Genomic DNA, 17,316 nt, shown 5'->3' with positions numbered 1-17,316 from the left:
CAGGACACAAAGTGAAAAAGATGCTCTGCTTATCACATATTTAAGGTTTTGTCACAAATGAGACATTACCTGCTCAGTTGTTAAGTGCGCCTTTTAGTTATTATTACTTTGGTATATTATTATTATTATTATTATTATTATAAACCAAAGTGTTTAAGAATCTCACTCAATGAAAACTGAGTCAAAATAGTAACATTTTATTATGGTGAAAACCTCAAAGCATCCAGTCAATGTCAGGGCTGTTTGTCTACATCTTATGACCCCCAAACTGTACGAACATCCAGCTAAAGATAACTTGGTAACAAAGTATTTGCTGGAAGGAGAGTAGTCGCATTCATGTTTTTAATGCGTTGCAGTACGTGGCACAACACACAGTACCAAAAAACACTGGCTGCGCTGAGATTCCCAAATTCTCTGTGATATGTGCTTAAGAAGCAAAAGCATCACGTACATCTAACCCCTCCGAGTCCAAATATCTGTTAGTGTGGAAAACTGGATGCCTCCATGAACATTTGACGGACTGGGAAAGAAACTGCAAACCAACTCACTGTAAGCACGAGAAATTGTTTCAAGACAAAACACAAAGTGGTTTCACATTCTCAGAAGGACACTGCTCGAGGCTAAGACTTAAAATCACTGTGGTTTTTATCTTAATGCTTTGAAATAATAGACTATGGCAACAGAGTGGTAGGCTCTTTGGCTCAAAATGTGTGTTTTTCAACTTAGCACAGAACCCCTGGATTATGTCACTGTCCTTCCTGTCTTTTTAGTCCAAAGGGTTAAAGCCCATGGAGAGAACAACTTCCTGCCCCCGAGGAATATCAGGTCAACTGAAGGACACGAGTTTAAGTGACACCTCTGGGTGCTAATGGAGCCTGCAGATACCTCGTGAGGCTGAGCTCACAGGGAAGGCTTTGGGGTAAACGTGAAACATGGATGGGCTTCAATGTCCACCTCGACTCTCTACAGGATTAGGACGCCAACTAGCCCTAATCCTGGGCTCTGATGTGAAATATTCCTCCCCTGCAGGCTTTTTCAAACAGGCTTTGACACACAATCAGACAGCTCTGGACTCTGAGACCTCTAACTGCAGAAGACTAAAGACAAATGAAGAGAAATGAGTAAAGTGGAGGTGGGCAGTCCATGTTTCTCCATCTGTCCTGACTGACAACACATGCAGTACATCGTTTTCCTTTTGAATCAGTATTAAATTTAATCTGCCTCACTTTAGCCTCACACCGGTAACAGACGACTTCAGGGCTGTGGTTCATGCTCGCACTTTTATAGATGTGTCTGAAAGGACTGATCGATCATCTAAAACTGGGAGAAAACTGGATTCGGTCTGTGTGTCAAATTTTAAATTGAGAACAAGTAATGGCTGCCCATCTCTACTGTGTATGTAAAAGATGTTAACAGGTGGGGAGCGGCAGCAGGGAGCGGAGGAGACGAGGCTAGTGTTGCTGAATTACGGCCTCAGAGGCTTGCTGGGTTTCACCAGCTGTGAGGAAGGGGAGCCCGAGAATGTGGCGTGGACAGTGGAGGTTGTGTTCCCTGTGTTGGACAAGTGGTCCTGACCAAAGCTCAGCATTCAGAAACCCATTCAATTCTCATCCCCCAACTATTAAGAGGTCATACAGTCATCACATTTCTCTTGCTGTGACTGCAAATCCAATTTGTCACGACACATACGATGCGACCTTTACTCCAACCTTCCCCACCAAGCTCATAACGGGAGCATTGTGTCCGAATGTGCCTGCTGACACAACTTTTTTAATGCCCCGCAGTTCACTAATGTGTCTTTTATACCATACCATGTGGTTTTTGTGGCTCTTTTCTCACTGGGATGGTAGAACCGGATAAAAAGCATCTTGTGACAAGACTCTCTTAGAATGTGGTGGCAGTGAACAGCTCCAACAGCTACCAGCAAGAGTTCAGCAAGAATGCAAACTAACCACGCTGCATCTCATCAGGGCAAAACGACCAAATCAACAATTCCCTGCAGAAACTCTCATTGCCCTCTATAACTGATCGTAATTAGATCAGTATGGAGCAGTCTTCCTCCTTTTGACATGCCGCACTCCATGCGTAGTTCGTGCTCCTCTTTTGAGGCTTACTTGTGCATGTCTACCTATAAAGGGCTGTGCATGTCTCTGTTAATTTGATCACTGATGTCATGCACAAGACGAGACGTGCAGCAGTGGGTGTACTGTGATTTCAACTGAGCAGACCGAGTGAATGGGAATATCAATCATCTGCAGCTACTACAGCTATTCTCCCCTCATTTATGCTACAATTATGTCATTATGCCCTTTATGTATGAAAATGACAAACTACCAATTATCGTATTCGTGCACAGTACGACAAAGGTTATGGTACCTTAACAGTAATAGCTTTTTGCAAAATTGCCATCTGCAATAGCCAAAACTATGATATCATAGATAACTGCCTATGAAATCATCAGCCTTCATTTATCCTTCAGTAAAATGTTAGATTGCTTCACTTCACGACATCTGCATCTAACCACAATCGTCGAATGCAAGACAAAACATTTGCACAGCATACCACTTATCCTCCTGTAACACTTAAATAGGCGGGCAGGCACATAATCAATTACCTTGAAAGTCTTCCGAGTTTGGCAGCTTCACTCCACAGATGACATAATCCGACTGATTGGTCTGTGGATTTAAAGAAGAGCTTTCACATGAAGGACAGAGCAACTGGACATCAGCAACAGATCCATAATCAGCCGGCAGAGGGACGGGCCTAAAATCATTCAGTTAGTATACAAACTAAATTTATCTTTGGAATAAACATGGAAATCGCTGCACACACTATATAACCCTCTCCAGCATCTGTGCTTCACCAAAGTCTTACATTTGTAACCAGATATTTCTCTGCAGTTGCCCAACTCACCACATCGATGGGGTAGATGTAGGAAAGCTCAGAGAGGAGCTGACGACAACGGAAGGTGAGCTGGGCGTTGGACTTGAGGAACTGCTCTCTGATGGAGACAGAGCAGAGGTCAGTTAAAGAGATGGGAACAGATGAAAATCAGAGGGAGGACAGGGTCCCAATTAAAGCCTTAAAGGCCTGACAGCTACTGCCTATATGAAAGGGATCAAGACAAAAGATGCAGTATAATATGGCAGTTTAATGTTGGAAAAAAAAGGAACAAAAATAGCATGATCTGGGGTTTTCTCCTCTCTTCATGTGACAATGTACTGTTCAAAATTGTCATTACAGGTCAGTCCTTTTTAGTAATGCAGGGTCTGTCTATGGCCACTAGGAAAAATCATTCTTAATGGCTGTTATCCAGGTTTTAGTCTTTGACCTATGCGTATAGCTCCGAGGTGACACAGACTGAAACTAAAGGAAGCTGTGGAGCTAAGTGAAACCTACCACGATTCCCCTTTTCATTTTTTTGCATTTAAAATGTTGTTACCTGAACTTTTATAGTTAAAAGTCATGAACATGACTGGATGCCTTTGTATGAATACTCTCTAAATGTGTATGCTTACATTTAAGTGAGTCTGTTCGCATTTTAAATGCCCTGTACGGCACTCATGCCTCTACTTGTGGATCAGTGTGGATAATACCAAAGCATTTCATGCAGATACCTCTACGTTCTTCCATTAATGTGTGTAAAATCTCACCACTAGATGCTATTGGACTGCAGATTGTGCATAATCGGTGGCCACTGTAGAACAAACCGCTCGAACCACTTTCTGTGCATGCTGTGTTTGTAATGAGTGCAGGCTGTCAGTCCTGTATCCCTCAGCTATGACACGTGTCCACGTCTGTTTGCTCTGGACGAGGCTGGAAATGTTTGTGCAAAGAGTCTGACACAAACTGATGAGTCAGTGAAGCTCACATCTGACCAATGACAGCGATACCGAGGCGAGTCGTCGAGGACATCATCAAGTTCTCGCTCAGTAATCCATCAACACCTACGAGTCCTCTCCTGCTCTGTCTTTAGCACACTACACATGTGGCTGGTCTCTAGTCACATAGATAAAAATGCGATCAGGGTATGAATGCCATGCCTGTCTCAAGACAGTCAGGCAATATGGCATCCTTTACAAACCGGCGCCTTGTCCTGTGTATGTTTAATGGACTCATTCTAAGTTCATGAGAACACATCAATTTGGAAGATGTCATTACATAATAACCAGTGTATATTTATGAGTTCAACATTCGTACATTTAAAAATACATGTTTGTTTAAGCAGTTACTCGTAAAATACGCCAACCTAAACACTTTGTGTATACACCAATTCTGCGTCACAGAAGGAAGAGAAAGAAGAAATTTAGTTCTCAATAGTAAAAACTTCTTTCTGTTTTTCTGATAAGCTAACTGGGTGCTGACTTTACTATTAGAACATATTAGATAAAAGTGGGATCGATCTTCTCTTTAAATGAGCAAACTGTTAACGCCGCTGTTATTGTGCATGATACAGTGAAACTAATGTTACACTGTATCAGTAAATAAGTAGCACTTGTAGTTTATAATTGGAATAAATATACTGCTCCAAAAAGATGTTTCAGTAAAGATTTTCAACATGAACTTTTCTTTCATGAAGGTCCAACATGTCATTTAAGTGTTGCTTTTATGTTTTTGGCTTTTATTCTATGTTTAATTTGTTTTTGAGCACGACAGTTTTAGTTGTCTTATATAGTTGTGTCATGTTGGTTTGCTGTGTTGTAACTCTTTGCTTAACTGCTTTTTTCCTACAAAACTGCGATTAACGTGACCTCTGCTGCGACTTTATCTGGACAAAACCATCTGATGAGTTCAGAAAAGAAATATTTCTTTGGCTGAACTGCCAACATGTGGAAATGTGGAATGTCTTAATTAAAAGTGCTCTTAACTCAAGAAAGCTGTCACACAATAGTTTAACCTTTAACTATAAATAAATTAATAAATCGCACATCCTGTCTTGGTATAGAAGAATTCAAAAAAATGCACATTTCTCTCTGTTGAGTCAACTGTAGCTATAAAATAGTATCATGAAAATACTGACGTCACATTTGAAGAGTAACACGATTGAGTAAATGTACTTGTAACTTTCTGGGGATCGAAGCCATGACAAGATTCAAATAATATTAAACAGAAACGTGGAAAGGCTGAGAAAAAGTGTGTATGCTCAGTATAACATTCCCTCGCTAAACACTATAAATGAAAAGAGACACTTTCATGAAAAACAAACGACAAGTTATTTCCAAGGAATGGATGTTAAGCAGATACAAGTGTCGGTGTTAATTTCCTGTTTGCTGGGTCTCTTGGCCCCTGCTGGCCTTCCTGGGGCTCTGGCTTACCCTCTGTGACTGCCAGGTACTTCTCAGATAAACAAAAACGTATCCAGAATGTGTGCCCGCCGCACACACGTCTCACCGCAAGCCAAGGCAAACACCGGCCAAACGCCTTTTTAGCACAATGTGCAAACTCTTGGTCGAGAACACATAAACAGGGCGCAGCGGCCACAAAAACAGGCCATTGTTTTGAAAGAGTAAGGTGCAGGGTGCAATCTTATACCTGTTAGCTCAATTTAATTTTCATTTAAGTGACTAACACACTGAGCATCATCATTCAGAGTGTCCATCTGATGGGGTTCAAGCTTTTAAATCGTTTTCCTGTGCAGCAAACACAGAAACGGTTAATTGCGGTTTGATACACACCTCTTGGCTGTGCATTCCTTCTGCAGCTTGGATAAGGACTCTTTCTCCTCCTTCAGACGCTCGTGCTGAGCAGAAAACGAATCCTCTGACAGAGACAGAAAAGAAAAATGTAAATTATTAGGTGTGTGTTTGTTCTGGTCTATCTGAACAGCCAGCCAGGTGGGCTTGTGTTTGGTTGGCTGCCATCCACTGTTAAACCCGAGCAAGATCAAACAGCTGCTTTGATGAGCCCAAAACATTTCCTTCTGACACAACATAAAACCTAATGACATATGTATGCAGATTATAGGATTAGTCAGACAGTAAATACAGAGTTGGGGAAATGAATAAAATCAGACAGAAAAGTGACGGGATGATACAGAGTGAGGAAGTGGCGTTACCGCAGCATTGGCAAGCTCACAGTATGCACGTGAAAAAAGCAGAACGATAACGGCTAATTAAAGGTTCGAACAGCATGTCTCTCGGATAGAGCATCACATAAGATTACGGGTAAATGCAATAGAAATGCATTGCATTTTTTTGCTTTGAACTCAATGTTTACAGTTTTTTTGGCTTGTTTACACAGCAAACGATTTAATTTTTATCCCTTTCAAATTATGAATAATAATCATTACAAAGGAAAGCAGCGCTGTTTGATGCGTGACGGGGTGAACTGCAGAGACGTGCATCAATCTAACATTTCACATCAACTTAGCAAAGCAGTCTGTGCGTTACGTTCTGGCTTCACCACATGAGAAACGTTGGAGTGTCTCGTCTGGTATCCCGTACAGTACTCACAACAGCGTTCTGAGTCGTGTGAATAAATAGCATCCTTTCATGCAGATAAAAAGGGATTTTGATGGGAAAATTGTTATTGGATGCGACGCGTCCTCCCATAAAGGCTCCTCTCCTTTCACATGAATTTCCTCCTCAGGTTTGCCTGTGGTTAGCAGCCTCTTATCGCTTCTAATTCCTCAGTGGGAAGCAGTTTTGTTTAACTGTAAGAGGAGATGGACAGACGGCTGATCTCAAGTCACATGTGTCTAACATTCTTGGCTTCGTCTAACTGGTTAAGCCATGATGGCAGCTCCTTCTGAAGTTTTTCTATAACTCTAGTTCCTCTCAATGTATGCCATCAAACAAAGAGTTCAATCTTTAACACATTTGCAGAATTAAACACACAATCTAGCTTAGAATAATTCACATTCTGGCAAATGTAACTCATTTTCAGAGAAAGAAGAATTTAAGTGAAACACATTTTGTTTACAGTAAATATGTAGTCAAGCACATTTAAGTGGTACTGAATTCAGTTTAGTTCAGTGTCTGCATGAAACCACCTGAACATACAGAACAGACTGTATACAACGATGGGCACAGCATACCGATCTAAAAAATGAAACCAAAGCAGAAGTTATGTTAAATCTTTCCAACAAGCAACAGAGGGCGAACATCCTGGTTGCAAAGGTCTAGAAGAAAATGACTGTGCTGCTTATAGGTGCTATTGTGCAGTTTTCAATGTGTTAATGCTGTGTCCGTTTGCTTACAGAGCGGGTATACGACCTATGCAACCCATCTATAAAAACAGGAACACATAGGCAGACAAAGATGAAGCTGTGCATAAATAGACAGACTTCAGTTCTTTGCCTACTTTGGTTTTTCCCCTCCTTGCAGCTGACTAAAGAACCAACAGAACAAGCAACAATAACCCACAGACCGGTTGTTTGTGACACTGCCCCTTGGTGACAGTAAAGAGCTACAACATGCAGACAATGGCTCCAAAGCTGATCGTAGGGTCTGCTTAGGCCAGAGGTCACCAACCTGCGGCTCTTTAGCCCCTAAGCTGTGAGGGGCTGCTAACTGTGACATTAACAAAACACCACTGTTAAAGAGTTTGAAAGAAATCAGGTTTTTCCTTTAAATGTCAGCGTATTACCCAATGAAAGCTATGAAAAATTACTGCATGCTTCCAACATGCGCCACATCACCACAGCTGCATCTGGTGGGATTCAGACGTGACACCTGTCTACTTTATTGTAGGGGTGCAACGATACACAAAATTCACGGTTCGGTTCGATACTTTGGTGTCACGGTTCGATGTTTTTTCGATACAAAAAAAATGTTCATGCCTTTTTAATTTGTCATTTATTAAAATTATAAATATATATATTTTAACTCAAAAGTACAGTTTTTAAATTTAATGTTGCTGAAACAAAAGTAATTAAAAAAATATATATATCTCAGGGCTCTCAAAATTTCAAAATCCCTGGTAGCCCTTCGGGCAGGGACTCTTCAGTTTTCGGTAGCCCAAAATAAATGTAAGTAGCCCGAATAAAAAAAGAGAGCAATTTTTTGATTGATGTTTTGTTTCCTGTTTTGTTTCCTTTACAATATTATACATTAAAGTATAATATTGTAAAGGAAACAAAACATTAATCAAAAAATTGTTGAAAAACAAATTACAACATTGTATAAAAATTACAATCATCAACTCAAATACTTGGTTCTAATTGAACAGAAATTTCTATGAACTTGTAAGAACTGTGTAGGACATGAATCAGTCTGTGTCAGATCCTGAATTTAAAATTTCCACTGAAGTCACGGGTAAGAGACAAGTGGAACCAAGATCGAGGCCATTTGCTTTTTGAAGTTTGCTAAATTTTGCCAGTGGTAGTTCACTCTTTGCAACATAGTACGCTGTTCTAAACAGATTTTTCAGGTTTATTTTTAGTATGTTATTTGCAATTGGTGTTTGTTCTGGGAAAGATATTGCAGACTGAGCAATAATGCATTTCTTGCATTTCTCATGGCTTCTAATGGGGGCCTTTCTTAAAATGACTGGTCCCAGTAACAAAGGCGCTTGTCGACTCAGAAATCGAGAGAAAACCAACAACACAGCCGGCAGAACATTATGTTATTTACACGGGTACACATAAGTGGTCCGCATGTGCGCATTCGCTGTCAAAATAAAAGACGCGCACCAGATAAGAAGTTGCAACGCGCGTTTGCGTCCATATAAACGGCACTGCTTTTGTCCGCTAGAGTGGGATTTTCACGGCACATTCCGCACCACATCTCTGTGCGTTCATCATTTGTTTGAAGCCAGCTCACCTCCTGCAACCACTTTTCCGAGAATACGCGCTTCTTTTGTGGTTCGGACTCCTTCTGACATTTCTTTGGAGGTGGAGGAACATCACAGTAATTGCTTAAAGGAGCTTCTTCGACATCTTTAAGAGTTCTAAACAAATGTCTGTCCTCCTCCAGAAAATCTTATGTATGCAAACAAATGTGAATGTGCGCGTTCTTTTTTTTTTTGACAGCGAATGCGCACCTGCGGACCACTTATGTGCAGCCCCGGTTATACAGCTCATCATATTGCAGCCACAGAAATTCTTTTGTCCATGAAACCATAAAGCTGCACTTTCTTTTTGCCTTATAGTCTGATTTGTCATAACTTTTCCGTTTTGTGGTAAGCTTTTCTTTGGCTGTCACTTCTTCACCCTGACCTGTCTTATTTGGCTCAGCAGAACTAAAATATATATCCTGCTGCTTTTACACACACACACACACACACACACACACACACACACACACACACACACACACACACACACACAACGGTCAGCGATTCTCTGCGCGATCAACCTCTCACATGTTTAAGCTGCGGGAGATTTCACTTGTCATGTTTGCGTAGTAAGCTAACGATTGATAAGACGATGTCAGAGGAATTGGTGCGCAAATTATCATCACTGACCAATCAGTGCTGTCGCTCTCTACACACAGTTCGCGCGATTGCAAAGTGAAAGCAAAAAACAAGCGCAAATTCAAACGCGATTTCAATATGTCACATATTGACAGTGGCTCACCGATGCCAATGACATAATTACCCAGCTACATTTCCGAAAGAATGCAAAAGCATTGACATATATTTTTCCTTCCTACAATAGCTCGACGGGCAGGGCAGAAATAGATCTTGGTAGTACGACTGGAAAAATCGCTAGCCCCGGGACGTCGGGCTAGCGATTTTGCAAGCCCTGTGTTACAGGCATGGCCCTTTAAGGATGAAGCCTGATGGGAAATGTATTCGGGATGTGTGTAGCGGGACTGCCTGGTGTGTGTGTGAAGAGAGAGAGCGGAGAAGGGGAAAAAGTAACGGTTAGCTACAGAAGAGACGAAAAGAAAATAAATAAAAGGAATATAATAACTCCCTCGACAGCCAGAGTTGTGTCGGCGATGCTCGCTGTGAGTAAACTGTTTCAGCCCACTGTACGCGGTGTCCGTGCCTTAGAGAAGACATAAAGTTCGGTGAAGCAGTTTCCTACGCCTCCTTCGATCTTTTTGCTAGCGGAGTTGACCTGTATAGTAAGCTGTTGCCGGCTACGAGTCAGTTACGGAACCTTCAAGTAACTGCCAGAGGTTTCCTTACTACGGTTCGGGGCCGCGGATCTGGCGCGGTAACACCTGTATCTGATTGAGGAATCACTCATCTTTGGAAAAGAGAGTTTATTACAGAGAAATGGCTCTTTCCAAAATAAAAGCTATACTATACGCTTCTTCTGGGCTATATTCTCAGCAGCATATTGTAGCGGGTCAGGGCTGTTCGGGGTTCTGTTTGTACAGTTATGTTTTGTTTATGTTGCCATAGTGACGGGTGACGCCCTCTCGCTGCGACGGTGTGTCCTTCCGGGGTCAGAGGGCGCCTTGTGTGTTGTTGTTGTTGCTGTGCGGTTGCCGCACTGAGTAGTTAGCTAGCGGCAGTGTTCTTCTGCAGATGTCAATAAACGGCTGTGCTCCCTGGCTAGCTCACGGGAAGCAAGACCAAACGACACCTCCGTCTCCTCCTTGTCTGAGCTCGCCACATTGGTGTCAGAAGTGGGATGATGGTGGCACCCCATGTTCTGACCAGAGTGACTTTTTCCCCGCCGGTCGTGACCGGCCGGTGCGCCAAAAGAAGGCACCTGGACATTTGCAGGACTTTGTGTGGGGCAATGGGGTCGTCGGGGACGACTGACCCCTTAGGTGGGGGCTATGTAGCGGGTCAGGGCTGTTCGGGGTTCTGTTTGTACAGTTATGTTTTGTTTATGTTGCCATAGTGACGGGTGACGCCTTCTCGCTGCGACGGTGTGTCCTTCCGGGGTCAGAGGGCGCCCTGTGTGTTGTTGTTGTTGTTGCTGTTGCTGTGCGGTTGCTGCGCTGAGCAGTTAGCTAGCGGCAGTGCTCTTCTGCAGATGTCAATAAACGGCTGTGCTCCCTGGCTAGCTCACAGGAAGCAAGACCAAACGATACCTCCGTCTCCTCCTTGTCTGAGCTCGCCACAATATTAAACATATCAGGTCCCCATAAGGAGAATCATGTGCTAACGGCTGTCTAAATGACTCGGGTAAAGTTTGTAGCATGCGTGCTTGTTGTTTTTGTCTGCTTCCACTTGTCTTTGCACTAGGATGATGTTGGTGTAAATGTGCAGTCATATTCGTTGTGTTCCCACTAGTGCTGTCAGCGTTAATCTCGTTGAAATGACGGCAAATCTCCGTTAACGAGCTACCCCTGCGTGGGGCTGGACGGCCAACACGTTAACGAGCTAACTGCGCTAACACACTAGTTCCCACCCATGTAATTGAGCATTGCGTGGCACATCCGACATACTGTTTTACTTTAGTCCATGAAGCGCTTACCTTCAGGGTCATACGTCACATGAAAACCAAAATAATTCCAAACACCAGATCTGAATGAGGGTGGGGGAGGTTCAGTTTCCCATGTTGCAAGGAGAGCTTAACTTCTGTCTCGCTAGCTTGCCCTGCGCTCTTCCTTCTGACGATGCTGTCTGTGTTGAACGCTCAGTGGATCTGCGCTCGACAGTGCAGCCTAGGCGGAGTAGTCGAACGCAGATTCACTGAGCGCTCAACACAGACAGCATCGTCAGAAGGAAAGTTGATAAAATAAATTACAAATTTTGTATTGTTCGATACATATGCGTACCGAACCGAAAGCACTGTATCGAACGGTTCAATATCGATACGAGTATCGTTGCACCCCTACTTTATTGTTGTTATCAGTGCGTTTTGTATTAAGCATTCTAACAGAAGAAGACCTGCACCTCACCAGTATATCCAGTATGAACAGAAACAACGTAGCACATTTCTAAATATTCTCCCATACAATTGTTTTTAAATGCACTGTTATTGCGAGTAGACAGGAAAATCCCTCACAACGCTCATGTGTGAAAAAAGACTGTTGCCCTCTTGCTGAAATTTGAATCTAAATAAGTCAGCAAAGAGCAGCGAGCACAAGTGAGAGTTTGGAGTAATAAAGCTTATCAAAGCACGTGCGATCAGGTGGATAACAGGATTGCTTTGATCACATATTTCCACTCATATCCATGATTGTCCAACTGACATCATAAGGGTATGAGGTGAGAGGGCATAGTGCAGACAGAGCAAAGGAGAAAATACAGGTACTTCATCAGATTAGGAAGAAAGGCAGATAGCGTAAGACAGAGATCACAGGCCATCGCTCTGCTGTGAGAGATCACACGAAAACACTGTAACCCAGATTCCATGGTCTTCTACTGCTGCTTTCATGTAATGCCCACTTCTGTCCTATCTGCTCTGTCCATCCATCGTCTCGTGCTTTCATCCCACTAATCTGTTCCACGGTATGGAAAGACAATATACAGTAAAGACACAGCAGTGAATATGCATCGTTCTGTCCACTGGTCTCTCACTACACCATCTTCCATATTAAACATGGAATAAAAACCAAAAAAAAAAAGTACTCTAAAAATAACTATTCTGACACTGGACAGACGTTACAGTCGAGTCCCCTCTGGACAATTTCCTCCTGTAAATCAGACAGAAGACTTATTGAGACTGGCCTGACCATTTGTGAGTACAGTACCATGAAAGAACTGTGTTCCTGCACTGGGTAAAGCCTGGACAATAAAAGCGATCCTCTGATCCGTGTAAACATGCGTCAGTGGCATTCAGGATCAGTCACCATCAACTAATGCACAGAAGCTACAAGTGGCTTTATCACGTGACGCTGTTGTGGTATGCCTTACAAAAATAAGGATCCTCTGGTTGCACAAGAAAGGGGACACAGCGTAAAACTAACATGTGAGGTGAACTCTAGTGACAAGCAGCAAAACGCAGCTTCTTTGATCTCCTTTACTATATGGATGGCTATATATTACTTCCCACCATCAAATTGGGCTGTCTGTGGCTCCTGAAATACTGGGCGCTTGGCACCCACGGTACAGAAATACTTTGAAAGTGCAGGTCAAAGCTGGTCAGAAAGTGCATGCAAAGTTCTCAATGAAATGATTTAAAAAGGTGCATTAATCTAATATACACTGTAAATAAGCTTTGTTTTTATACCAGCAGTTAACTCACATGAAAAGCTCAGTGGAAAAATATCAATTATTAGGACAAAATATAAGAAATTTCTGACCTCGACATAGAAATGTCAGAGGGGTCAGTAAGTATAAAAAGGCAGACGGTTGGCCCGTTAAGCAGTGTCTGACTCCAGTACCTGTCAACCTTTACCCTGACTCAAGATGGCAGCCAGCTGGTTGAAGTAAATGTGTAAAGCTGAGCTGCTGCTAAAAGAGCTCTAATGATGATCGCTTCAATATGAGACCTTTTTCACTGAGGTGACAAATACCTCCACACACCATACCTTCACAAAACCTGGAGAAACCCAACCGCTGACATTTATTGGTCAGGAGCCCTGGCTGTGTGGCAGAGCGTGAGAATAACTACTGTTACCAAGTACAATAAACGCTGCTCACAGGCCTGATTTATGTCATCTGCTCAAGGTGGGAGGAGGGAAATTAGACAGGCGGAAATTGTGACAAGAGTGTGACCCCACAGAAACCAAAGTGATTGATTTCAGAGGGAGGACAGAAAGACTTACTTTCAATTCATAACTTAAAAAAAAAAAAAAAAATGGGGGGAAAGTGATCATGCTGACATGTGACATGGCGTGTGCGCGTTCCCACGCACAGAAAAACAAACTTTTACTTTCCTGCTCTGATTTCCCTGGAATTACATTAATCAGCTGGTTAAACTAACAGCATCAGCGTTACACCAAACAGGCTCTAGCAAGTCTAAAGGAAGATTCTAATAGTTTAACACTCGAGTCGTTTTATCTGGTTTCTCACAAGTTCAACACATGAGAGAAAAAAAAGCAACACCTTCTCTACGTTTGGGTTTTCTGCACCTGCTGTTTTGTTAGGGAGGCCCATTCGGTGGGAACAACAGGTTGATAAGAGCTATTTGCTAATGGGCCCTGTGAACGTGTGGGAGACAACGAGACCACACGGCCAGGTACGGATGAGATCCTAAAGAGTGTGACGAAGAATGGAGCTTACCAGCCCATCTGTGGTGCCCACGGGGGACATATTTCATAGCAACATACTTACACTCGCTGTAAAACTGTCAATAAAATTTGAAGGTAAACCTGCAACTTATAAGCACTGGAATGTGTGAAAGCTCAACAAATGAAACACTTGCTTCTGATTAAAACAACAGTGGCATATGAAATCGCCGCTCAGTCGCACGCTCTTGTGATTTTGCTGAACAGGAACCATTTTTGGCTCAAATCTGTCCATTTCTCACGGGCTTCTCGGGGAAATTTCTAAATGAAATTTAGCCTGCGATTGATAGAATCATATGCGTTTCAAAAGTGAAAGACGAGATCATATGAAACAAACACACTGTGGTGCCAATCCAAATATAATCAGACAGAAAATCAGCTGCTGTACGAAGCACTGTAAACACCTGTCTCCAACAGTATCCTGTCCTGTAATTAATGCACACTTTTTTCCAATCTTGAAACAAATGAATGTCTGCTGGCTGATTAGAGGAGTTAAACAACAAGCTGGAAGTACAGCTCAGCAGCATATGGCTTTTGGATTTTGACTTATGAGTCTGGGAAAAGCAACAAGACTTCAGCCTGGCTGTCTTTACATATAGCATTTCAATTTATCCTAAAAGACCAGATTTTCCCCTCTCTTTTTAACCAGCTAAAGGAATTTTCCTTCTATTTTTTAATAAGCACCTGTCCCGTCTGGAAAAAGGCCTCTATAGAGCTGCGAGGCAGCAGAGCCGTGAGTTCGTTTGGCTGCAGACAGAGTGGTGACAGACAAAGAGGAAGAGAATTAATGGTCATTTTTCAGAATCGTGTCACAAAGGCAACCTCTCCCTGAAGCACTCTTAGAGCTCTTTTATTATGTGACAGCGTATGTATGAGTGCAGACTTCACGCTAATCACTTCCTCAGATCGGTGATTCAGTGATCTGTCTTTGCCAAAGAGCGAGCTGATCTTAAAGGACACAGAAATCAAGATGCATCCTGTCAATTCATTGTGAAAAGTTGCACTGGGCTCATTACATCAGAACATGTGACTACAGATGGATATATCTATCTGTAAGATGGAAACTTCATAGGGTTAACTAAGTGACAACTGCACAAACACTTCTGCTTTAGCACAAACCACAGGAAGTATCTGTGTACTGCAGATCTGCTTGTGTTAAGAAACTCCATCTTCTGACTGGACCAAGACCACGTTGTGGAATATACTAAAATGATCTGCCTGCTGCTCTGACAACATGGAAACCTTGACCGAGCCGTTAAAAAGAGCAGATTTCTCTATAGATGTCGCATTTAGAACTGTCTCATATGTGTAAGACAAATTATTAACACCGTTTCAGGACCTGAATTTATGGAATCATGGGTGTAAAATCCATTAGTTTGGTAACAAGCTTCACTTTCTCTCTTTCAACAACAACTAGAACTGTCACATTACTGAAAGAATACATTTGGAAGTATTGGTGTAATTTGTTTTATTAAAGAAATGCAAATTATGTGCAATTTATTTCCATAAGCTGTGTGTGACCAATGCTGGATTTTTGATACCAAAACGTATTTTTAGAAAAACACTGACATCTATATATTGGTCAACAACTTTATATTAATGCATTTGGCTAAATATAAGACTAACATTCAAGCAGCGGATTTTCTAATAAAGACAACCATCTGTCTGTTCAGCTACAGTATTTCTAAATTCTTGTTATTTTGTTGTTTGTTTTTTGCATTGTGGATGTGAATTCATATGTTTGAATGTGCCAATTGCACTACGTAAGTGACAGGCTAACATCTCCCAGCTATTACATGAGTGAGCCAAAGCAAACTCACCATTGTTCTAAATTAACACGCAAACCGTCCTGGTTAGACCTGTGCTTACCACAATTTACACAAAATAGTCAAACTGTCAGAACTACTTTTATATTCTGTTCTCGTTACAACTGGTAGCTGCAGCAGAGCCTTCTGTGGATTATCATGAAAAGATTTGGGGATTTCGTTGGAATTGGGAGCACATGTTTTTACCATTATATTAAGTCTTCTTTCACAAGCAGGATCTGAGTGACGCAGCACCACTGGAGACAGCAAAATGAGTTGCAGAGGGAATAACCGATCATTTGAAGTTACTTTTATATAAGACCAAACTGAGCCCGGTGCCTTTAATTTTTCTTATTGCTCGTGTGTTCATGTTTTCACCCACAAGTTACTGCAAGCGACCACTAAACGGTGCACACAATAGCATCAAACAATATTAAAAGGTGATTTATTCATGGTGGTGTGGTGTTAACACTTTCCCCAGGTGCATATGCAGTATGTCCACCTATTCCGTTTACCTTTCTTCTGCAGCAGTGCCCTCTCTTTCTGTCGCAGGTCTCTCTCCCTCCCGAGTGCCTTCCTCTGCCGCTCCAGCTCACTGTGAAGGACCGCTATACGCAGCTGCATGCACTCGCGCTCCTTCTTCTGCTCACACAAAGCGGCAGAAAGGAAAGAGAAAAAGACAGTGAAAGAAAATATTTAGCATGTGGTCACAGCAACCTTTTATAAAGACCCCAAGATTCCTACTAGCTCCCACAAAAACAAACACTGTTTTTTAGGCTGATCCCATATCGCGCTGATTTAATGCACAACCACTGAGCCAATGCTCACTGTTAGCAATAACAGAAAGCACTGTCAACAGCTAATGATAACACAGAAAGGAAGATTTGCGTGTTCAAAACGTCTTACTGAGCCCTGGAATCATCGTTAATGTTTACTAATGAGCCCAAGTCATGGGAACAGCCGGCTCCAAGGTAAGTAGTACTGAGTTCCACGTTCAAACAGCTGGTCTGAGGTGAGCAGATGAGGCCGGGTGCCGAACCTGCACCAGAACCACAGTGAATAAAGTCTTCTCCCTTTCAGGCAGCCACCTCTCACATAGAGCATATAATTTACAAATCATCTACATAACACATCTGTCCTCGTATGCAGTCATTTGTTCCTTTTTAAATCGTTACAGCTGGGAAAGAAGGTGTGTTTTGTAATTATGTCTCTTACCATTTATTTCATTTAAACAACGGCCCGAGCAAGTTTTTGGTTTGTTCCAATTTCCTTCTGTCTCTTACTAAACCCAACTTCACAGGTCTATACACACAGAGACAAACAGGTGTTTTCACTTATTGTGGCTGCTAAGGCCTATTTCTCATGTTTGCATAGCTGTGCACAGACTGTGACTGATTGACAGCAACCTGACTCACCTGTTTTTCTGCACTTGTGAAAGAGAAAACATTCAATCTTGTTTATACAGCAACAAACCCCAACAGCGGTTG

The 17,316-nt window shown here is 42.2% G+C and overlaps 1 protein-coding gene across 2 annotated transcripts in view; it reads right to left on the bottom strand.

The window, feature by feature from the left end:
* uvrag (UV radiation resistance associated gene) overlaps positions 1-17,316 on the bottom strand; it is a 92,772-nt gene that overhangs the window by 51,980 nt on the left and 23,476 nt on the right. For both annotated transcript variants that reach the window (XM_040011201.1, XM_040011209.1), the window contains exons 8-11: positions 16,345-16,471; positions 5,676-5,760; positions 2,914-3,001; positions 2,615-2,675 (exon numbers count right to left, since the gene is read on the bottom strand). In XM_040011201.1, coding sequence (XP_039867135.1) covers positions 2,615-2,675; positions 2,914-3,001; positions 5,676-5,760; positions 16,345-16,471 — 361 coding nt within the window. The remainder of the gene's footprint in view (positions 1-2,614; positions 2,676-2,913; positions 3,002-5,675; positions 5,761-16,344; positions 16,472-17,316) is intronic.

The sequence above is a fragment of the Simochromis diagramma genome, unplaced genomic scaffold (assembly GCF_900408965.1).
Source record: "Simochromis diagramma unplaced genomic scaffold, fSimDia1.1 OVJJ01000123.1, whole genome shotgun sequence".
Lineage (NCBI taxonomy): Eukaryota > Metazoa > Chordata > Actinopteri > Cichliformes > Cichlidae > Simochromis > Simochromis diagramma.
The sequence above is the reverse complement of the archived record's forward strand: the minus strand, read 5'-3'. Positions and strand labels throughout refer to the sequence as shown.